The sequence below is a fragment of the Lepisosteus oculatus genome, chromosome 8, assembly GCF_040954835.1.
Source record: "Lepisosteus oculatus isolate fLepOcu1 chromosome 8, fLepOcu1.hap2, whole genome shotgun sequence".
NCBI lineage: Eukaryota > Metazoa > Chordata > Actinopteri > Semionotiformes > Lepisosteidae > Lepisosteus > Lepisosteus oculatus.
The window spans coordinates 20,985,122-21,009,187 of NC_090703.1; the positions used below are offsets into that span (position 1 = coordinate 20,985,122).

A 24,066-nucleotide genomic window follows, 5' to 3' on the forward strand; every position below is an offset into this window, starting at 1 on the left:
CCATCCAGGTACTGACCAGGCTCACACCTGCTTAGCTTCAGTGGGTTGCCAGTTGTGAGTTGTAGGGTGATATGGCTGCTGGCTAGTTATGTGGGATTCTCACTGCTATCTGCTCACGAAGAGGTTTCCCCTGTCCCTGTTCATATCTACAGTACACTGATGACACACCTGGTCTCTCTGGCTCCAGATACCTTTACTCCTGCCCACTGCTCTCTCTAATCTGTCCCTGTTCATATCTAGACTGATGACACACCTGGTCTCACTGACCAGATTCTTAATTGTATTGAAGCTCAACTTAAAATTCTGGCTTCCTGCTTTTTCTATAAAGCTTGTAGTAAGCCTCATATTTTAGAATACCTTCAACCAGCTCAGACAGAGACTCTATAAAGCACTGTGACATTGTGCCCAGCGTGAAAATGCTATAATGCTATGAAGATGCTATATAAAACAAAACAATACATAATTTGAGTTGCAATACTGGGAGCTGCTCAACAACTTGCTCTATACTACGTGTATTCCTATGCATTTGGTTTCAAATCTCAGTTGTGTAACATGGAACATCTCAGAGGCAGTAAAATGAAATCTAAAAGCATAATGCACCAGTAGCAGTTTCAGGGAAATAAATAGAGAGATGATGTTGTGGTTACGAGAAAAATATTGCAAACACTCCACAGTTCAGTGTCAGTGGTGTTTTGGAATCAGTCTTTGTTTTTAATAGATAGCTCCACAGCTGCTATGTTTAATCATGATGTCTCTTGCAGTGTCATTACATACCACACTAAGAAAAACTGTGCAAAGTTCACCCAGGCCCATGCAGATGAAGTCGTATTTGAAATAACTTCATTATTTTGCTAAGTGTCCGCAATGCTTCACACAAAATAATTCAAATAAATTTTAGTTTACTAAGATAAAGTCTAAACAATACAAAATAGGCACTTTTCAAGCCCAGAGAAATCCATCCATTTTAAGTACACTTGTCCTGGTGAGCCTCATGGCTTTAGACAATTCTGCTTGTCTAAAAAGCACCTCCTCTTACAGACACGCCCTGGTTGTTTGCTGACATACTACAGATAGTGATGTTGGCTCATTTCTGGGCCACTCCCTTTCTTCCACTGTAACAGGGTATAGAGAACATGTCACACACAAGTAAAGGGCAGATCTGAATCTGATCTCACAAATTTGGGCAGAATAGGAACCTTTGAAACCATGGTGAAAATTTGCACTGGATACAGCCTTTGCTACCTGCATGTAACACTCAACACCCGGCAATTCACCATCCAAGGCTTGTGCATGCACGTCCCATGTACAGTATAATAACACCTGAACATAATCTGATTCATAACAACAATACAAGATAACCTGCCTAATTGGATTTATGTCTGGATATTACTGTCACCTTTGAAATACCTTGGCACACAGCTACATTACAGCTAATCCCTCTACAAACCCTGCTCTTCCTATGTCATTCCAGCTAAAATAGAAACAACAATCCGCAAAGAGCCAGCCTGCGACATTCCGCATCGATGACCTCTAATCACCATTGTCTTCCATTAACTCAACAGCTTGCTCTCACCATCTGGCTGAAGCCCCAACACTGCCGCAAAAGTGGGTGACGTGCGGCTTCAAAGGGCCACCTGTCCCTCCAAAGGGCTCACAAGACAATTTTAAGATTGTGAAAACCACGGTGGAGTTTTACCATGTGTAATCCTTTTGGACCCATTTTGTACATTTGGACAGTAGCAGCAGATTGCTTCACGAACCTTACAAAGATGCTTTTATGAAGGGTCATGAAACCACCTTCTACAATATGCAAGACCTCTGTGTACAATATAATCTTATATATTGAAATGTTTTTTTTCCACAAACTAGTGACTGCCCTCAAGTCTCAGTCTCCTTGCACTTCATTTCTACATATCCATATGGCCCTTGTTCCTATACCAGGTTTAAAAATAAGTTCAAAAATACTTCTGGCATTGTGCAGGAATCTTAGACACGAGGTAAAGCAGGGGAGGAACTCCTCAGGAAAATGAATGACGGGAAGAAGGATATTTTGAGAGGAGGAGAGGGGGAAACTGGAGCTGAGACTGTCTCTGCTCCAGTGTGTGTGCTAGTGTGTGGTGGAGCCTTAGTGAACCCGACACAGCAATATTGATCACATCATCCGCTGATTGTATCTAGTTTCTCTCCATTTCAGACCAAAAAACATTGTTCACTCCTTGGCCCCCTGTGCCTTATCGACCATGTGTCAAACTTTTTGCAGCCCTTTTCTAGACAACTAAAATCGCACTAAGAAAATAAAAAAATGTATCCAGTCACCAAAAAGAAATTTCAATTAAATGGATCAGTGTTGGCCTTTTTTCTTTCCCCATGGGCTTCCTATGCCAAATGTGAGCTGCGATTTTAAGGCAGACCAGATTTTTTTAAAATAAGAATAAAAAAGTTTACAAAAGTAATTTGTTCTTTTGTATGTTAGCAGCTAATTGATCTGAGGATCGTGTCCAGCAATTGCAAAAAATGTTTATTGGCATGCTTAACTCTTTTACAGTTACCAGAAAAATAAAGGGACCAACAGTAGCTTCCCGTGTAATAGTACCTTTAATCTCTGTGGAAACAAACACCTGAGAATCCAACAACACTTGGCATCACTTCATGTTTTGAGGCAATTTATATTTTGTGCTAGCAGACAAATAACAGCCATCTCAGCTTACTACACTATTCAATTGAAGTGCATATAGAAAGGGAAATGCTTTTGTAATCGATACCAACATTAATGGGTAATGTGAAAGGACATCCTGTACTGTGTTTTTCATACTGGTCGGTTTCACTGCTTTAGAATGGCTCTGTTTTGAACAGATTTGCGTTCGTGTTTTGAGGCTACCCTAGGGTTTGCACCCATTTTTGAGTCCGAACAGCATCTGTGCAGAGACCTGGAGTCATGGAGGCAGCTTCCACATTTTTACATATCTCTGTGCAAAACCTTGAAAGCCTCACGTAATTTCCCATTAGCTTAATGAGCTACACTGAGGGGCACTCATCTATGGGCAGTATCTTGTCAATACAAGTCTATGAGTTTGGTGAACTAGAAGCCAGTAACCTTTCACTTCCTTTCAGAACGTCAAAAATTCAGATTCATGTAGAAAGTCCTCTGGTCCTTTCACTTAACAGTCTGTGGAGTTACAGGAGAGACTAAAAAAGCCCACAGCTAAAATCTAGCCTTTGCTTTCGGGATGTTTGTCAGTTACCCCACTAATATTATGATAATTATAAAAATATAACACTTATAATAACACTTTCTCTAAGAAAGCAATACAGTACCAATCTATCTCCTGCATTATAAATATTATGACATTAAAGCAAAGCACATCCAAAGGTTTCCAGCCTGATTGTCACGTAACACAATGTACACCTTTGTTAAGCATTAATGAACTGCACTAAAATCCATTAACAAGGGTCGAGGAATCAATAAAGCTTTAATGCTTAAGTTATGTTAACGACACTGAGAGATGGATTACAGCATTCCTGGACACAATCTCAGGGCTATGGGATACTAAGATACCAAGTTTTTATTATTGCACCTTCATGTTTCTTAATTCAATTTAATTTAATATACTATATTTCATCCCCAAGAGGGTAATTTAAGAATTTAAGTCTGGAAATAATAAGGCTGAACTTATTATGATATCCCCAGCTCGGAGCTCATCATTTCTTCAGTCTAGGAACTTTGATGCATTACAAAGTGAAGAGCAATACCCCAAGCATCTGTCTGACACCCTTGCCATCCTATGCAGAGTATATGAAGTCTTTCTTCAATCTCATTTGTATCCTTTTAATGAACTCATCTTTTCCAACTGAGTTAAAACCACATGCCCAAAACACACTGTGCGAAACTGGAACCTAAGAGCTTGTGATTTACTAAGTCAAAAATGAGAGACTGAAAAGGCCAGCTATTGCATTAATCCTTCTATTCTCTTTTAACATTTCTGTGTCATACACACTCGTCTAATGAAATGATCATGGACAACCACTTCAAAACATATCTACAGTATCTATCATGAAGAATGCAGTCTGAATCCCACAGAGAAAACATTTCCCTGTTAATGTAGGTCTAACTTGGGGTGTCAGTCATGGATGGAGATGGTTTTGAACTTTCAAAACTGTCATGATTTAAGAATAAGAAAAAAAACAAAATGCATCCTAAGTGGATGAGGCAAAACTAACAGCTAGATTGCAGAGCAGTTATAGAAGCCACATTCTTGGTTCTTAATTTAGTATAGGACGTTTAATATTGGACGCTACCACATCCTCCTTTATAACCTCAGTGTGTCTGAGAGTCTTTAGATAGGTAGACCCTTCAAATGCAGAGTTCCACATGTAAGAATTCCATTAGAACATGTGATGTGAGAGTCTCTCATACGCCCACTGGTTATACTTTACGTCAAAGACACATTTGCAATGCAAATGTGTGCCAGTGACACCACTGAATGGGTCTGCTAAGACCCGCTGTAAGACTAAGACACTTTAGAAACAGGTTTTGAAACCCTAGTTCACGCATGTCTGACACGGTGTTCAAAAACATAATGGGGAGTTGATCTTCCACAAGGTTAACACATCAAGGCTGTACGTCTATGTGAGCAGTGTGATTATTTATATTTTCAGGAACTGACAGTCTCCATTGCTGTCCCCTTGAAAAAGGAACAAAAAAATAACTAAATGCTAAAAACATTCAAAACATTATAAATTTATATTACTGTATATTGTATTATTGTATGCCAGTACACTGGCTCAGTATGCAAGGGCTTTTTTGTCATTAATCTTTCAGTTTAATCAAATTTATATGTAAGTTTGCCCATATTTCTATCAGCCTACAGAAGAAACAAAATGTGTAAAACAAAATCTCACTTAAAGATAAATTATAAAATAATTAAGATAATAAAGACAAAATTGCTTCTTAATGTACACCTTAGAAGCCGACAGCACAACATGCAGGACTTAAAGAAACTGTAGAATAACAAGAAGTAGCAAATACCACAAACACCTTCCCATATTAAAAATCATTAATGGTACAGTGTACATAATTTTTGACTCATGATGTCAAACGTAATGATGTTGATATATTTCCCTCAGAAAAAATATTTGGAAGCATGACAAGAGCAAACATTTATCAGCAGACTCATACCTTAATTAAATGAACAGATTTAGAGTCAACACTAAATGCCTACATCTATTCTGCTTCTTAGAGATGTGGTCTTAATATAGCAGAGTTGGAGTGTTACTTTGCTTTAGAGGCACCTTATGCCTTGAATGCACTTTATACGCTGTGATAAAAGCAAGCTGCATGATAGAAATATGTAGTCATGCTAAATTCCATTAACAAAAGTGCAAGCGTTCACATCCAGTCTAAAATGCCAAGGGTGCAGTTCTCGATTAATAACAATCTACTGTAGGTTTCTTACTCCTTAAACATATGTACACATGAATCAGTGTCTCGATATCAGGGGGTTACTTTTTTTAATGCATGATGACCTGGATGAGATGGGAGGGGAAGTATTATAGTGTTGTGCGCCTTCGTGGGGAGTTGAAGTTCACGTGAACGCTTTGCAGTTCTGGTGTTCCTAAGCCATGGTTTGGTCCTTGAAAGCAAATCATTACCGCTTTCATACACGGTTAATCAAAGGCTATCTATCATAATGTCAAAGTTAATAGGTTCACATTATGGAAAGCGTAAACTGCGATGTTCTTGTATTTCAAACATCCCTAAATATTTTCCATTACTGTAACATTAACACTGAACTGTCTAGTGCTGTTAATGAAAATCGTTTTTTCTTCTTTTGATAAGGGTCCTTACCCACATACAGTAGCTGTATTTATATGTATTTCATATCGTGCATTAAAGTGGAAAAATGTATCAGTCAGGTATCCACATCGTAGATGTACATAATTTAAAAAGTTATTAATAGAGGCGGATATAAGCAAAAGGACTAAGAAAATAATTGTATAATTCAATCATTTTTACCATGAAATACAGAAGAACACTTATATTTAAACATTTCATATCAAAGAAGCATTATTTTGAATTCAAATAAAACAGGTGCATATGTTGTAAACGGGTCAGTTAGAAAGAACTTTGCAACTTGGCCATCGTAAAACAGTACTGTTAAAGCAATTAAATCTAGAAGAAAATGGTCAAGAATTCATAAGATCAGCTCTTAGTTCTTGTTTATTAAGGTGTGTACAACGGAAAGCTGTAATGAAATAACGTTATTTTCTGTCGGATTCTTCTTGTTCCTTACGAAGTTAATATCTTCAAAATTTTACTTAACTCCTTTCTTTAACAACCACAACAACATCTTGTTAACACGGTGCATGGTTAACTTTTACAATCTGGAATTCCGAATTTCACAATTTTGGAATTTCCAAATGGAGAGCAGTACGAACTATTAGCAACTATCCACAAAACACCTTACAGACAACTTACATTTTTAGATATTTTGACTAATCCGATACTATCAAAATTATAAACTACCAACACACAAACATGTAGCTATCATAATTAAATATTAGGTAGTAATATCAGCCTCCATAGTATGAATTTCCTGTCAGTTTACACTGGACTCGAAATATTAGTTAACATTTCTAACTCTGTCAACAAGGATATACACATGTCTGAGAAAAGTAAGATACTTACATTTGGCTGACAGAATCCTTATTTTCCCCGTGTTTTATCGATACAGACCGCTTTCACATCAGGGCAGAAGACAAGAGTACCCTCCGGGATGACAGGCATGAGCTCAGTGCGCACAGCATTCTCGCAAGCGCCGGCCCGCCCAGTGTTAAAAATAAAAATAAGACAGCGAGAGGTTGCGCAGGGGGACAGACATTCCTAACATAGGCACTGCCTTTAAATGGCAGGCACTCACCGCAGCCCCACCGAAATGTCACCTCCGAACTGCGGTCATTCAGCACAAAGATACAGAATGCAGGCTGGTGGAAAGAGAGAGCGGAGAGTTTGCGGGCTCAATGCGGGAATTTGTTGGTTGGATTCTTCAAATTAATAACACACAGTACATCACCTCGAGTAAAAAAAATATACCATTCAAATGTAACAGTGTCTATTGGATATACTGTGTTTGGTCTTTTTTTTTTGCATTTTCATGTTAACTGATCACTGAGTCGTACACTGCTATTTCGCTCATTTCTTCAGTGACTCGTGACTAAATAAGCACCTGTTACTTTCACGTTCCTCTTTGTTTGAGAGAAGGGCTATCTGTGCCGAGAGGAGTGAAGCTGGGGCATGTGGAACGTGCTGTTTAATGGTTTACTCATAATTACGTAAAGTCAAAGGTATGGCACAAACTGATGAATTAGAATAGGATAATGCAAAGGTCAGAAACTCACTTTCTGCAGGTCAGTGTTTCTGGGGTTTGCTCCACTTGATTAGTCAATTAAACAACAATTATTTTCTTTAGACATATTTAGGATTTTGCTCAAGATCTTTTACAGTTACTGAAAAGTACACGTCGGTAAAAGTACAGGTAATTCAAAAATTGCTTCAATCCTGGTTTGATTAGCAATTATGTAGTTAAATAATTATAACCACAATGTAACCAATTCCAGGTGAAACAAAATCCAGAAGACCACACCAGGAACACATTTAACACACCTGGTTTAACTGGTCTCAAAGTGAAACTGCAGTGCAGCTACTCCAAAATGACCACCTGATGAGCTTAGGTCTCAAGTCTGCCAATTAAGCCAATAATGAGCTGTTTTTTATTCAAAACTGAGTTTGAATGAAAACCTGCAGACATTAATTACCACAAATTGGTACCAGGACCACAGACTCCTGACATAAAGGAGAGACAGCTTCAACAATATGGCTGGCCAGACATTTCTCAGGCATCTACAAATCTTTGCGTAACAAAGTATGCCTGAATCTTCACTTGTGATCCCAATGCCTTGTCAAAAAGCAGGGGACAAAAGTTATGAAAAAAAATGGGGCTTAACAGTCAAAATGGAGAGTCTGAGGTTCATCCTTATACAACAAACATTTAATCATCAGATACCTGTAAGATGTAAAAGTTATAAGTGCAGTCATATGCCATAGCACAAAATTAAATCTGATCAGAACTGTTCAACCATACTGTTCAAGTTTGATAAGGTATTAGCAATTACTGTCTCCACATGATTCCACAGCATACATACTTTTAATATAGTATTCTACATTAACCACAGTTAATTTTAAGTTATTTAAATGCATTTTAAATTAGATTATTTAGAAGTAATTTTATAATTAAATCCTTACCTTCTTTTACAGAGTCCAGTTATTGAAACAGAACATCTACTGTACATATCTTGGCCAAGTAACTGGACACGGCACTCTGACAATACTGACCTGGTCTATGGTTTTTAGTAACAGGCAAACAACACTTCATACATGAATAATATTTGTTTAATTAAGTATATTGGTCCTAGTGAGCTTTAACTTAAATCCAATTTACTTATGAATTAACCTTGACAATCAGCCCAAATGTACAATTAATAATTCAGGCACCAAGAACACATCAAGACAAATATTTACTTTAAAAAGGAAAGCAGAAACAATGATGCTCCCAGGCTAGAAATACTTGTTATCTTCTTTGTCTTTATATCAGAAGTCAAATATTCTAAAGTAGAAGTTTTCTCAACATTTCTCACAGCAAAAACCATCTTAGTTTTTCATTTATTATACTTAAATTGAACTCACAGTACAAGGAATAACCTAATATTCATAAGGTTGTATATTATATATTGTTATATATGTTATGCATCATCATTTAATAATCTTATAATACATAATGAAAGCTTACATTTTCCCCATTTACCAAATTTCCATTTATAAACAAAAAAGCAACACCCTTTCTCCTCAACCACACTGGTAATAATGCAACACCAACACTTCAAAAGTTAAGTAAATCTCAGTGGTGCTCCTAGGTTGTATTTAAAGAGTATTTCAAAATACATTACGATAAGAAAATAAAAAGACATTTTCTTGTAAATCAGAAAAGTCCCACCACTCTCAATGTACACACAATGCTAAATATGAGTTAATAAACAGTATTCTTTCTGATTTAGCTTTTAGCTTTCAATTATTACACTACCAAACATTTAATGTAAATTTTAATTCCCAAACTAAAAAAAAACACATTTTTTTAACTGGAAAAAGGAGACCAGCATGTTTTACTAGACCTTCAGTGATACATTTGAAAAAGTGGACTTTACAGTGATTACAGTATTTTCATAATAAATAGTAATAAGATTTAACTCTTTCTGCAATATTGCAAACAGGACTTGCTCCCTACATTTCACTTTACTAATTCTGCAAACAAACAAAGTATTGCTAGACTGCCAAATGTAAACCCACTGACTGCTACTGTAACAGTGCAATAATCATCATAATACAGCCAACTGTACTTCTATATTCCACTTCAGGCAAAATAATACAGTAAACAAAAAAAAATATATATAATAGATTGCCTTTATTACCTCCCCTGGAAATTCACTAATAATGCAACGTTCAGAGATAAATATTATAAAACTCCGGTGCACTGAAGCCCTCTATTGGCACCTGTCTGTAGACATGCAGCAGGACACACGTACAGCACAGGCAGGATGAATGCTATGTATATATGCTGTATGATGTGCCGCTAGTTCTCCCGCTGTGTGATGTTCTAGAAGAGAGGGGCTGTCTGCCGGGGGTCGTCGGGTAGAACGCTGATAGAATCCTCTGCTTTTCCACACAGCATACAGAGCATGGTGTATTCCTACAGCAGAGAGGGAACACAAAGCAGTCAGCCCCATGCCTTCAAGTCACACCTCACACTCACAGACACAAACACCAGAGAAAAGAGATCAAGGTGCTTGATCAGAGGTAAAGCACTTCGCCAGGGAGGCATCAGTTTGCACATTCTGGAATTCATTATGAAGGTCTACCGAACATACATGGGTGAGAAAACCAAACCAAACTGGACGTATTACTTGTATAATATACAGGACTATAAAACATACAGGACTATAAAAAATAAGAATTAGAACTTTAATAGAGGATCATCTCTATGATAGTATGATTCACAAAGTTAGCTAAAATAGATTTAGAAAAACTAGATCTTGTTAAACTAACATGTTAGGAGTAACTTGAACAAGTTACAGCAGTAATGGGCACAAGATGAGCATTCAATGGGCAGCAAGAAAGCTTTTGGTAAAAGGTATCTTTTTTGAGGAACTTACATGCATGTATTTGGATATGGTAATTAAGGAATATAAAACAGTACACTTAAATTAGGGGTGATGTAATTAAAGGAGAAACACACGGATATGTGCTAGGACCACTGACATTCCTAATGTATAATAACATAGAAATTCTTGTATAGTTAGTAAACTGGTTACATTTGAATATTATAACAAAATAGAAGGATTAACAAACAGTGTAGAATCTGGAAATGAAACATGGAAATTCCTAAACTTTCAGACTGGGCATACGCCTGGCAGACTGCATTTAATGTAAGTGTTGAGTTTTACAAGCAAGTTCTGTAGGAGAATCAAAATACAGATAAAAGAAGATGCTACAGTATTTTGGGAAAAGACTAAAGCGTCTATGAGGACAATTTCATCTTCTGATCCAGGGCTTTTCAGCCATGGGCCTGGAGACCTACTCACTGGCTGAGCTGTCAGTTACAGAAATGAGCTGTTAATTGACCAATAATAAGAATAATTTCAGTTCTTGAGTTATTTTCCTAAACCAGTTTGAGGCTGTTTTAACTATTGTCTTGCATAATTAAATTAAGATTGCATTATTTTCTACTCACTAACAAGTAAGAAAAATTTCCAATCAAGTGACTTGTTAGGACATTTAAAGACAGCGCTCAGCTGGTACAAAATCAGCATTAATGTGGGTCTCCAGGACCAAGGTTGAGATCTCCTGTTCTAGACAATGTAGGGAGGCAATACAAACCAAACTTTGGTATATAGATTTGGTATATTTGGTATACTTAAATCTAGTGTTGTGTTGAAAATGTACAATGCATAAGTAAGACTTAATTCAGAGAGAAGTAAGAACAGATACTTCCGAACCTAAAAGTTTTTTGCCATATTTCTTACGCTCAATGATTTAGGGTGTGGAGAAAAGAGGGATCTAAGGTCTGTAATATAGGGTATTTACAACATAGAAACTTGGTTCAGTTGTTTATCTTGAAAACACTTGTAAAACCTCAATTAAAAAATTGGAACTAAAAGCCCATCCAATTCTGAGAAGCTACAAGAAATTAATCTTTTTAGTCTTGAACTGGATCTGATTCAAATATTCAAAAACCCCACTGACAAAGTCAACCTACTTGATTTCTTTATATTTGACAGGGAAATAAACATTCAACACCGTAGTTTTATTAAGAATATGAAGAAGTCCAGACCTAGGTTAAATGAAATTTATAAAATATGTAACCTTTCTTCAAGTTCACATGAATGGTTCTGTACAACTGTGAGATCCATTCTGCCCAACTAGTTTGTTTGGCTGTAGATAGGTAACTGATCCAATGATCTCATCCAGCCATTTTTTGAAAGAAACCACTGTGTCAGCTTCCACAATATGGCTGTTAATATAACTTGCTCTAGACTCCCGTGAGGCTTCATGCAAAAAAAGCCTCCTGCGTATAATACACAACATTCTCTGAGGACTCAGGACTCTTCTGTGCTCTGTGTGTACATAACAGCACTCTTAAAACTACTTAGTTCATTACAAAATTTTGCTTTATACTTGCCAAAAATAATACTTGATCAAATAAGGAAAACCATTTCTTACACTTAATAAATTGGAGAATATCTTTCACTCACATAATTACTGGTGTGCACAAAGAATGAAAGATTATGGGTACGTACTTGGTACTCATCCACAACAGAAAAGGTGTATTCATGCCTTGCGATGATGTGATGACAATTTTTACACACATCTGTTAAAACAAGAGTGAGAAAAAAGCAAGAGATTATGGAGGAGAAAGGAGGGCTTTTGCCCCTGCAAAAATCTTTGGATCTTTTAGGATGAAAGCAAAATGTAAAAACAAAAAATCAATTTTATCATAAGTTTCAGCACAATTTCATCCCATCCCAGCAGGGAGATTCACCGTTGCTTAAAATTACACAAGGGTAACTGTATGTGGGGTTTAACTGGGGATAAATCTGAAGATCGTTCTTCCCCCCCAACACAAACTGCCTGCCACTGAGACAGTTCCTCTGTCTAAATGGACATTCCTCTTTGGGGCAATTTGTACATCAAAGACATAAACTCACGGTCATAGGTGACAATTTCTTCTCCATCGTCATCTTCTGTGACTCTGTTGTCGATCATCACAAAGTCCCGCTGGTTGCATTTTGCACAGCCCACATAATTCAACAAATAGGACCCATTTTCTAAACATGTGCTACCCTGGAAATGAAAGGGAGGTAGGGTGAGCAAATATGAATCCTTTGAGATATCTCAAAAGGTAACTAATTTTAAGATAGTCAATAGTGTAATACTCCGGAGTTTTGCTCGAATTTGACAACAAACCAAAGAATTATGATGTAGGTAAAGAACATGATGCTGTGTAAAGATTAAGTTAAACCTATTAATCCCACCTCATCTGTTCTTCCGGTACTTTTATCTTAAATTATTTATATTACAGGAGCACAGTAATCTTTAATTTCTGAGGTGTGCTGCAATTTTTGCGAATGACAACATGCTTTATCAGTATAAATCAACGTCTAGAAGCAATGCTTACGGTAATATGTGAGTAGCAGTGTTTTTTTTTTCGAAATAAATCGTTTTCATTTTATTGCACTACAAAATCTTTTGTGCTACTTCAACTATCAAACCACAATAGATTTATATTTAAGTGAGCTCCTTTGCGCGTATAGTACGTTAATCGCAACCATTTAAAATACTTTAGGAAAAGTAAACAAATACATGAACGAGTTTTATAGTTTCCGAATTCAATGTATTTTAAAATATGAGCCTTAATGAATATTGCTGAATAAAAGACGTGAACATTCAAATCCGTGTGAACAAAACCAATACACATGCACTAAAACATTTCTTTAAAATGTACACTAGCCAAAACATGGTTTTAGCCACGGACGAACTTTAAAAATCTATTTATCTTACCCTGTCAGGGTATTCCTTCTGTACACAACCTCCACACATACTTTGTCGACTAGATATTGCTAACAACTTAAACTTCAACTTGTTCTTCCTAACTGGGAAGTTCACTTATACACGAACTGCACCCACTTCCGCTCTGTCGCGGAGCAATGACGTTTTCATTCTTTACTGGATGCAAAAAAGGTTTTAAACGAATCAACCTTCTAATAAAATTTAATTTAACATTTTTTTAAACAGAAAAAATTCTGATATTTTCCTTGTTTTGAGTCTTGCTTATAAGCATATTTCTTCAGCTAATAGTCACTATTGTTCGTACTGTTTATAATTCTATTTTTAATAATACGAATACAGTAGGCTATATACCAAAAACATAGTGTTTCACTTTTGTACCAAGTTTTAAACCTAAACATCTTTGGATTGAATTGCATTGGTTTTAGATAGAGTTTCAGTATATAGTGTTTCTTGAGCACTGCCACTTCGTTTTCAGTTCCTTTCGCTTCAGATGGACAACCAGCTATTTTGTAAAACAGTGGCAGTACAAGACAGTGCTGAAAACAAATAGATGCAGGAGCAGGACACCAGACTGTGCCTCGGGCCCTGTTCTGCTATGCAGTCAATCCTGCAGCAGCTGCCCCTGTGAAAACTGATCCATGCATGCTTGAAGTTTGTAGTAACTCAGATGATGTCATTCCAGTCATTCTACACATGTCCTAGAGCGATCTCCCAACGTTCCTGGGCCCTCAATCACATGCCGTTTGCAGAAAGGTTTAGTTACCAAATGATATCAGCGTAACCCGCCAGATTCTATTGGCCCCAAATTGCTATGTTCCACCTCAAAAGTGAGGCACCTCATGAGACATCAGGTCATCTTCTTGCCAGTCTGGAAAATAACCAATTGTTGTACTTATAGCCTGGATCCATATTGGGTCAGAGGCAGTGCACATCCTTTGCAAGCTTCCTTGTAAAATTCTGACCACCCAAGTCAAAAGCCTGAAAAAACTGCATTGGACTTTACTTATACTTAACCACAGAGTTCACTGAAAATGCTGCTACAGCAGTCATGGTGCTGATGTAATTTTGTGAAATACAGAGCAGCTCTTTCCAGTGCATAGGGCAGGGTTGTGTTCTTCATTTCAGGGAAAATGGAATCCATTTATTGGAATAGAAAAGAGGGATTGGTATTTTTGATTTTTTTTTCTACAGCTCCATTTTCAGCCTAATAAAAAGTATTTAGTCCAATTTTTTATACACCAAATGCAGAGCAGTACTTATGATTCTTCCAATTTCCTTTTGTTGGTAGCTGCATAATTTACCTGAGGTCTAAAAGCAATCTGTGAAATCTATTTTCTATCCGTTTCTTCCAAATCAGGGGAGCAGGGGAGCCTGAGCTGATCCCAGCAAGCAAGGGGTGCAAGGCAGGGTGCACCCCAGATGGGGTTCCAGTCCATCGGCAGACAGACAAAAACACATAGATAAACATGCACCCACTCACACCTAGGGGCAATTTTCCAGAAGCCAATTAATCTACTAGCCAGCAGCTATATCACCCTGCAACTACCAACTGGCAGCCCACTGAAGCTAAGTAGGGATGAGCCTGGCCAATACTTGGGATGTGAGACTTCTGAGGAAACCTAAGGGATAGGTGTTAGTGGGACAAACAGACTGCAGGGTGCTACCTATGTGCTCAAATATAGCAGTGTCCTTCGGATGAAACATAAAACCAAGGTCCTGAATGCGGTCATTAAAAATGCTAGGGTATTTCTTGAAAGAAGTTGAGGTCTTATCCCCAATGTCCTGACCAAATTTCCCACTGGCCTTTACCAATAAAATTTTTTAAGACAGGGAGAGAGAAGCTTGGAGTCTGAGCACAGGGTCAGCTATTTATATGGCACCCGTGGAGCAGCTGGGGTTAACGGCCTTGCTCAGGGGCCCAACGGAATAGGATTCCTCTGCCAGCCGTGGGATTTGAACCGGCAACCTTTCAGCCACAGTGCTACCACTCTGCCCCTAATCCCCAACTATGAATTAGATGAATCACTCTGCTCTCTGATAGCTGATGTGTGGTGAGTGTACAGGTGCACTTTGGCTGCCATTGCATCCAAGTGGGCCTAGTCATTGGTGGTGGAGGAGGGGAGTCTCCAATACCCCATTACCTGTAAAACTTTCTGAGTGGAGCACCCAGAAAAGTGCTATAGAAGCATAAAGCAATTATTATTACCAGTATTTTTTTTGGACAGTGGAAGGCAACCTGAGCACTTGGGAGGATACCCACACTAACATGGGGGAGAACATACCACCTCAACACAGATAGCAGGTCCGGAATTGATCCCAGGACCCTATTACTGCGCGGCAGCAATGCTATTCACTGTACCACCATTCCATGCCCGATCTGTGACATGTTAACTTTAATTTTTGTTCAGTTTTAAGGCTTTCAGCAATTTTAATGAAAAATTGCACTTGTGTTGGGGGCAGCACAGTGGCAGAGTGGTTAGCAATGCTGCCTCGCAGCACTGGGGCCCTGGGTTCAATTCCAAACATGCTAGCTGTGTGGAGTTTGTATGTTCACTTGAGTTTGGTCCGGGTGCTCTGGTTTCTTCCCACAGTCCAAAGACATACTAGTAGGTCTGGGAAAATTGGTCCTGGTGCGAGTATGTGTGTGTCTGTGTGTGCCCTGTAATGGACTGGTGTCCCATCCAAGGTATATCCTGCTTTGCATCTGTTACTCGCTAAGACAGGCTGCGGCTCCTACGTGACCCTGAACTGGATAAAGTGATTAGGAAATGAATGGATGCAAGTGAGTAGCATGTCGCTTTTCACTTTTTAGTCAGCTAACAGATGGGAGATTGAAGAATAAACTGATTTCAAACCATCATATGTGACTTGGTAACAGCCGGTCGTGGCCAAGTATGTATCAGGTCTGAATCTATTCATTATTATTGTTGTAATGGAGTACCTCAAAGACAAAGAGCAAAAGGATTAACCCAAAGTTGACTGAAGAGCTGATAAATGAAATACCCATTTACAACGGGCATTACAGCAAAACTGGTGTTTACACAGAGAAGAGCTTCTCGCACAAAATATTTTAAACGTATACACTGTTATTGTTAACATGAAAACGTTAGGTGTTTTTACAAAAATCCTGAATAGCAATTTTCAATGCAAGAGAGGTCTTTAAGACCACCAGTGGCAGAAGGACACAAGTAAGAATTATGAGGAGTTTTCAGGACACAAAATAAGATGCCGTCTGGAAAAAAAAACACTTGTCCCACTTCAAGAAATAGCTTGATAGGACTCTTGGATCAGTAAGATGATGGTCACCAAACAAGACAGTTTAGACTCCACTGGTGAATGTTTTAAAGACCTTTTTGACAAATCTGTCAGGCTGTTTAATAACCACAAGAATCCTGAAACTTATCATTCCTCATTTAAAAGACAAATACATACTGCTATTGGATTAGAGGCATTTCAACTACAGAGCCTAAGTACAACCACAGCAGAGAACATAATGCAGATATTTTATACATTATAAAACACATGCACACAGGATTTTTAAATAAAGCAAATATATTGTGGAAAAAATATATACGTTCATAAATAATTTCCAAAAATTAAAAAATATTAAATGCAAATACAAAAATGCTTGTGATACGAATTTTAAAAAGCAGAACAGAATACAAAAAATACAAAATCCACTCCAACACATAAATAATCTTTGTTATTTTGAACTTGTAAACATTCTTGCACACATATATATTTATAAAAATAAAACTATCTGTACATCCTTCTTTAAAAGAGATCAGCCTTCATTTGAATTATTAATTTTAGGTTCCAAGAGTAACCCAGTTATGTCAACATTAATGTGTTGTAGCATGCAGCCTTCAAATGAATCAACAATAGGGGATTTTTTTTTGGACTGTTTGATCTCCATATTTTATCATTGACCCATGTTATTCTATCACATCCCTATTATGCTTTCAGCCACTGTAGATTAGGTCAATCTAGAGGGTATTCTAACATCAGAATTCACAGAGTGGCAATGGGCAATTATAAACTGCTCTTTCAATCAAAGGGGGAGAGCCCAGTGTTCTTGTCTTTGCAGGCCATAAGCAAATATCTTTTTATGAGCTTTTCCACAGTCAGGAGGTGTTCATACTTCATATAGTACAGTACTTGTTTTCACCTCAGGTTTGATGCTATATTGGTAACACAGTGAGACAGTTTGCTATTGTTTTAATACACACACCTTAAAATAAAAGATTAAATTTACAAATTAAGGCTTTACTATAGAAGATGAGGTGAGTACAGGTACAGCTGTAACAATGAACCCAGAGACACATTTTCACAACATTAGCACATATCAGATTGAAATCTATAGTGTGTTTTGAAGCTACAATATTAACCCTGTAGCTGGCACTGTAAAGTACATAATGTATAGCCTATTTGTTCCTCTGAGGTACAAGCTTAATCTGGTCTATCCTACACAAATTTCTAAATTTCAGAGTCTAACCCTGCAATATTAAATGCAGAGGGATGCAGTCTTTTGAACTGACAGTCCTGTTAACACCACTTACTCTCAAAGCAGTAGATTTTTCCAAGCCTGAAGTCAGTTAAATGTAAAACTATGTACAAATTCTATGTACGGATTTAAACAAATGTGTTTCTCAATCTATTATATAGATTATTAAACAGTTTGTACGTATTTGTATGGCTAATCATATTATATCATATCATATCCAGGTATCCCCTCCATATTACAATGCCTGAAAATATTCTCAAACGGCAGGCTCCAGGTAAATTGTTTCAGTAAGAGGAAGTGTGAAAGCTTGTCAGACAATGAAGTAACACCAAAGTAAATTTATAGGAATTTAAGTGATTTTCTAATAAGGCTTGCTGTGTCAGGAATATCGTAACATTTTTTGCATAAGTGAATGAAAATAGTAAATAACCACATATACATATAAACACAAAGATACTTATATACATAATCAGTTCAGGTAAAATTCAAGTTTTTTAGGTCTGATAAATTACATAACATTCTTGGTGATGCTTATTTGCTGACCTAATCATTGAATCGCTGACTCTAAAGCACATTTTGCACAGATGAATACTAGACTTGAAGGACTGATATATGTCATCAGTACTTCCCTGTTAATTTCTGCTCAAGCTTGTTTAAAATATTTTCCATGTCACAAAAAATAAGGATTCTGAAATTAAAATTCTCAAAAGTAAATATCAGCTGTTTTACTGTGCAAACCTGGTTTGCACAAAACTGAGTCATTCACTGAAAAGGTCTGTATAACTGTGATTCTCCACCACTTATTGTTTGAATTTCAATTCAGTCTTTTCTGATTCACTACAATTGTGTTTTTTGCAGCACACCACTTAATGGAGTCTTTTTATTACAACAGCAACAGAAAATCATATTTGAAACATGTAATAGGACATCAGACTAGTAAAGCAAGAAATCACAGTGAAGTGCCGATGTTATACGCAGCTCTCTTTAAAGACTGAGCTGCAGGGTATGTAGTTTATATTTAGTGGTTTAGACTTCTAACAGAATGTTTTGTGAAAGGTCCAGTATGACAATCTGTGTTCCATGTGCTTTCAAGAGTTTGCTTATCTTTGGCACAATATGTTCAGTCCACAATATCTTAGATATCTGCAATGAAGGTACTGCTGACTTGAATTAAACACAGCAGTGCTTAAAAATAGTATTAAAAACTACTGAAATAGAAACCAGGATTTTTTTGGTCTCTGTGAACTTAGCACTCTTTGCTTGAGAGGAAAATGTTCCCAGTCACTGAAACGTTCTCTAAAAGCTTTATTTCCTCCTCAGAGATGACTGCTGGAAAATAGAGACTGAAGCAGCCCTAGTAGGCACAGCAACGCAGCAATTTCAGTAGAGCAATTGTCCGTATTATATACTGTATATATATTATCATGGGTTGTTATCTGTTCATCATGACTAAGCACTGAAAGTTAAGTGTTTAAGGTATACTCTCTGATCAAAATAAACAAAAACTATCTGCTTCATATTTCATATGGCAAATACATCATATGGTTTTGCCTTGTGATTAGTGTCTTTACATCCCTGTCTGCTTTATGGCTTCTATAAGTAGCAAATCATGAAAGGTATAGAGTAAATGCAGAAGCACTTTCTTCAAATGGGTCTTAGAGGTGCATCAGTGGCTGCATGGATTCTGACCTTTAGGTCAACCTGCAAACCATCCAAGCACACTTAGGAGGATTTCCTTGTCCATCTTGGCAGCCCTGCTTGCGGATGAAAGCTGCTGGTCTCAGAAAGAGAAAAAGCTGTCCAGATCTGCTATAACCATCGCCTGCCTCTTGGCCACTGAGCCCAGCAGGGGCTGTGGAAGGACTGGAGTCCCCAGATCGACCTGCAGAGAATAGGGGAGGAAAAGCATACATCCTGAGCAATGAAAGCAAGACTTTGTCTGAGAAAAACAGCCTGACCCTGTTGGTTGACTGAAGATCCTGCCAGTACAGCTCACACACAACCCTGAGGAATTGGAGTTATCACTAACATATTCAGTACTGTGTACTGATTTAGGGGAAAAAAAGGCATGTTTAGCTAATATCAAAGGTAAATGAGGCACTATCACCCACTATAACTCAGCCACTGGAGGGTGAAAAGCTAGCTAATAATCTGTGGTTTTGACTGTCCATTCTTATTCATGTTTTTTTTTTAAGTCTTACTGTACCTTGATTGGTACTTTTCAATTATTCTTTTGTCAAATCTACAGTTGAAATTAATGTTCATTTTGATCTTCATTTTTCTACTCAGTCAATGGATGAGTGAAACTCACATTTAAAACTTTTAAACAGCTGACTTTTTATTCCACTGAGAAGCATTTATCAACATATTTCAAACACATACAATAAACCCGTAGTTGTAAACCCTTTATCTGAACATGTTGCTAAAATTTATATCAATATTGTTATTTCATGGTGATTTTATCACTATTCAATCATTTAGCTGATGCGATCTTGGAGGGAGAAAAATACAAACATGGTTTTCCGACATTTCTCAACCGCTAATTGTTTAGACTGACAGCTTGTTTTTTAAATGTGACACGCACCTATTTAAATTAAAGTGCAGCAACCTAAGGATTTAACAGGTGGCTAAAGTCAGCACTCTTAAGAAAGAAGACCCCAGGAATGAAACTGAATGAATTAGCATGACAGAAACCCAGGAGTATGTCTGTGAAATCCTGGATTAGTGCTCGAATATGGTGGTGGGTGGAGGAAAAGAGAGGGCGTACCTGTGTCATGTAGATGACCCTGGTGACCTCTTTCCCATCACGGGTGTGGGGCTGCAGTACCCAGGCGCTGGGCAGCAGCTCTCCACGCACCATCTCTGTGCCAGGGCGGGGCAGGCTCTCATCGTATATGGAGCGCATCGCCAGCACAAACTGGCCTTCCTGAGGGGAGGGGTGAGAACACTCTGAAGCCACACATCTCTGCCACACCAAGGGTACTACGGCTATCAGGAAACAAAAGCATTGAGCTTTGACTGGCCCCATCTTGTTGTCAGTCATCCTTCATGTTACAACTGGGAAGGTAATAAGAATCTCATTGCCTAGCAGTTTCTTTAATTTCGGGTTTTACAAGGTGTACAGTATACAGTATAATCCAACAGCAAGGGGAGTTCATGCTTTCTACTCTAATACACAGATATATACAAATGACTGTGTACACATGTGCATATACTGTACACACATCACAGAACTTCAGCTACATGTCTCTGGTAAATCATCCTGGCTCTGAATGAGGATAGGGATTTATAGTGTGTGGTCTGTAACAGAGCCACAAAAGAACTCATTAAAGGTATTAAAAGATGAGGTAGAATAAGCACCAGCAAACATACCAGCCCATTCCTGGACTGTTGCAGGACCAGCCTGGTCTATAACATCACAAAAAGAATATAGATGCATGACTGAAGTTTGCCAGACAACACCTAGGTGAAGATCAGGGCTATGTGAACAATGTGCTATGGACGGGTGAGACAAAGGTAGAACTATTTGGCCACAATGCCAGACCTCATGGGAGGCCATCAGTCAAAAAGCTGAAGCTGAACCATAAGTGGACCTTGCAACAAGACAATGACCCAAACCACTCAGGCAAATCCACAAAAGAATGGCTCAAAAAGAAGAAATGGAGGCTTATGGAATGGCTTAGTCAAAGCCCAGAACTTAACTCCATACAAATGCTGTGGGGGGACTTGAAGCAGGCAGTACATGTAAGAAAGCCCTCAAATATCACACAGTTGAAGGAGTTCTGTAAGGAGGAGTGGGAAAAACTATCTCCAAGTTAATGTAGGAGACTGATAGATAATTACAAGAAACACCTACAAGAATGTCTGCACTCACACTGGGACACACAACTCTCTGCACACCTACTGTACCAGCCTCGGGATACCAGGCCCATGGCTGCCTTATTCAGGACTCACCTGCTTGTCCTCAGCGCTGATGCAGCAGAAGTCCCGGGGCTGTTTGAGGTAGCACACTGAAGTGTCCATCACCACATACACTGGGGAAGACATTTTACCTTTATTTCCTGTTTTGTTTCATGCGAATTTTTATTTGCTTTGGCAACACTGATTGTACCCATCGATCATGCTAATAAAGCACCTTGATTTGAAAAAACTGAAATTGATAACTTGCTGTTCAGTCATGTTACTAGACTACAGAAAGGACTGTTTGCTTGACTGTTCTTTCTAGGTATAGTATAAAAAAAACCAATATCCTTCGTACTGATGAAGGAACAAACTCAGGTAGGATATTTTGACAGTAAAGCAGTTATAAATACATTGTTTTTAAAAGTGGCAGTGTGTGCCAGTGTGAGAGTGCCCATGTGTGTGTGTATGCACGTGTGTGTGAGAGCCCTCACCCAGCTGTGTGGTGCTGTCCAGCCTTGTGGCCTGTGCTGTCTTGACAGCTCTGTGGTAAAGGTGAGTCTTGGAGTGGTCCCTGATCATACACCACACGCTGTACAGAGGCTGCTTGATCACAGCTGCCCCCAGGAAGCCGTGCATGGATGGGCTGGAGAAAGGCTTGTAGTACACCAGCACCCCTTGCTCCAGCCCTTGGTACCTGGTGTCAAGACAGAAGAGCGGATTTACTATAAATGGGCATAGTTATTGAGCATTAAAACATGTAAAAAAGAATTGAGAGTGGCTGAAGATTTACCCAAGAAAACATAAGAATAATTGAACTGAGTATTGCAAAACCTGGAGCAGTCCATACACTGACAGTGTCCTTGTAAATTGGAAGCACAGTGTTCCTCTCCATACTGTATGTGCACTGTCCAGAACAAAACGCAACTGATCCCAATGTGGGCTAGAAGCAGGACAGTTAGCAGCCAGCTCTGCAGGGCTGCTTTTGTGGCTACTGATAACCCAGCTAGTAAAATACTCCTCTTAGTTACAGTAGGTTAAGATGAAATGCAGAGCGGTCACACTCGGAGATGCAGGCTCAGACGAACATCCGTGTCAATGAGACCAGACAGAATAGTGACTACACTTCTCTGGAAATGCTTGACAGCCTGACCGGCGGAGGTAGGTGTCAATCTGTCCTATGGAGCAGCCACTAAGAAGCGGATCAGAAACAGACCTTACTTGAAAATATTGGGTTTAACTTTTTGTTGTTTTGGTAGTTAAATTTTATGAGACTTTAAAAAACAATCATGTCTGAGGGAATTAAAATCCTTCATATTTACTGGATTAAGTCTGTTTGCACTTGATTTAGAAATATTGCTTGTGTTTCTGGTCTTCACATTTAGATATAGGGCACCTCTGTCGGAAACCTAATTAATTATTAATTAAGAACAAGGGGTATTATGTCTATTCTACATAATTTAATATTTTATTTTACATCTTGTGCCAGAAACAAGTTAACTTGTCTTTGTTTAATACAGGTACAGAACCAGGGAGGAGCTGAGTTGTCATATTATAAAATGCTCTACACCAGTCAAAATATAGCTCTTCATGAATCTGTGTACAAGGAATATACTGCAATGGCTAGTCTGTGAAAAGTGATTCCTGAAGATTTCAGGTGAGGACTCTTTAGAAATCCAACTTCTTAAGCAGCAATAAATGGATTGAATGTGCTGCTGGTGAGCAAAACCCACATTGAAGCACTTCTGAAGGAAGAGGTATTGTGGGTTAGGTGGTGCTCCAGGTTTCTTGTTTGATTCCAGAGCAAGAACATTGTGGAACTATTAAGTGATTTTTTATTTAATGCTCAACGTATTTGTATTATTATCACATTTTAACATAAAAAAACTTGTCTTGCATTAATCCAAAGCATGTGTCCTTAAATGCAACCTTCTACAGACCAAAGCAAAGAACGTTCCTGAGCCATGTGCTGAAGACACAGTTTTAACTTTAGCCAAAAATAAAAGGATTAAGTAAAGCTACAGTACTGTACAAATAAGATGACAAATTAATAAGACCCTGGAATGAGCACTTCTTTTTAAAACATCATAGCCTATGCCATCCACTGTTCAATTTTTAGAATAAATAGAGACACGAGCCTTTGACTCCTCTTAACCTGCTTACTGTGCATGACACCCTACCCACACAGCTCTGGTCAGATCATAATCTTGCTTTAAGGCACAAAGTAAACAACATTCAAGAAGGTCACCAGTGTATCCAAACTTACTTCCAGCCTCCCAAAGAGTTCCCTGAGAATAAGTTTCCCAGGTCTCCTTCAGAAGCAGATCGGATCTGAAAGGTCAGAATTAGACTGGTTAGGTCTACTCACATTTAAAACTTTGGAAATCTGAATATGACATAAATCATCACCTTTAATCCATATTATGTGTTGGAATAATGATGCAAAAATGAAATTAAAAGTGTTATAACATATAATGAACTGACTGAA

The 24,066-nt window shown here is 38.1% G+C and overlaps 3 protein-coding genes across 4 annotated transcripts in view; all 3 read right to left on the bottom strand.

The window, feature by feature from the left end:
- sptb (spectrin, beta, erythrocytic) overlaps positions 1-6,826 on the bottom strand; it is a 62,585-nt gene extending 55,759 nt beyond the window's left edge. The window contains exon 1 of the mRNA XM_006632597.3: positions 6,686-6,826. The gene's annotated coding sequence lies outside the window, so the exon portion shown is untranslated. The remainder of the gene's footprint in view (positions 1-6,685) is intronic.
- Positions 6,827-8,428: 1,602 nt separating this feature from the next.
- Positions 8,429-13,291, bottom strand: churc1 (churchill domain containing 1). Its single transcript, XM_006632563.3, has 4 exons — positions 13,166-13,291; positions 12,313-12,448; positions 11,905-11,975; positions 8,429-9,797 (listed from the first exon to the last, which is right to left on the bottom strand). The coding sequence occupies exons 1-4, from the start codon at positions 13,202-13,204 to the stop codon at positions 9,705-9,707; spliced, it is 339 nt and encodes a 112-aa protein (XP_006632626.1). The 5' UTR covers positions 13,205-13,291; the 3' UTR covers positions 8,429-9,704.
- A 3,216-nt stretch (positions 13,292-16,507) lies between these two features.
- stard9 (StAR-related lipid transfer (START) domain containing 9) overlaps positions 16,508-24,066 on the bottom strand; it is a 77,339-nt gene continuing 69,780 nt past the window's right edge. For both annotated transcript variants that reach the window (XM_015350940.2, XM_015350939.2), the window contains exons 30-34: positions 23,845-23,909; positions 22,073-22,275; positions 21,633-21,712; positions 20,446-20,604; positions 16,508-19,560 (exon numbers count right to left, since the gene is read on the bottom strand). In XM_015350940.2, coding sequence (XP_015206426.2) covers positions 19,459-19,560; positions 20,446-20,604; positions 21,633-21,712; positions 22,073-22,275; positions 23,845-23,909 — 609 coding nt within the window. In that variant the 3' untranslated portion in view covers positions 16,508-19,458. The remainder of the gene's footprint in view (positions 19,561-20,445; positions 20,605-21,632; positions 21,713-22,072; positions 22,276-23,844; positions 23,910-24,066) is intronic.

Coding starts and splice junctions, on each gene's coding strand:
- churc1 (XM_006632563.3), bottom strand. CDS start 13,204: ATGTGTGGAGGTTGTGTACAGAAGGAATACCCTGACAGG. Junction 11,976..12,312: donor AGAAATTGTCACCTATGACC/GTGAGTTTATGT, acceptor TTGTTTTAACAG/ATGTGTGTAAAAATTGTCAT. Junction 9,798..11,904: donor CTGTTGTGGATGAGTACCAA/GTACGTACCCAT, acceptor TCTCTGCTGTAG/GAATACACCATGCTCTGTAT.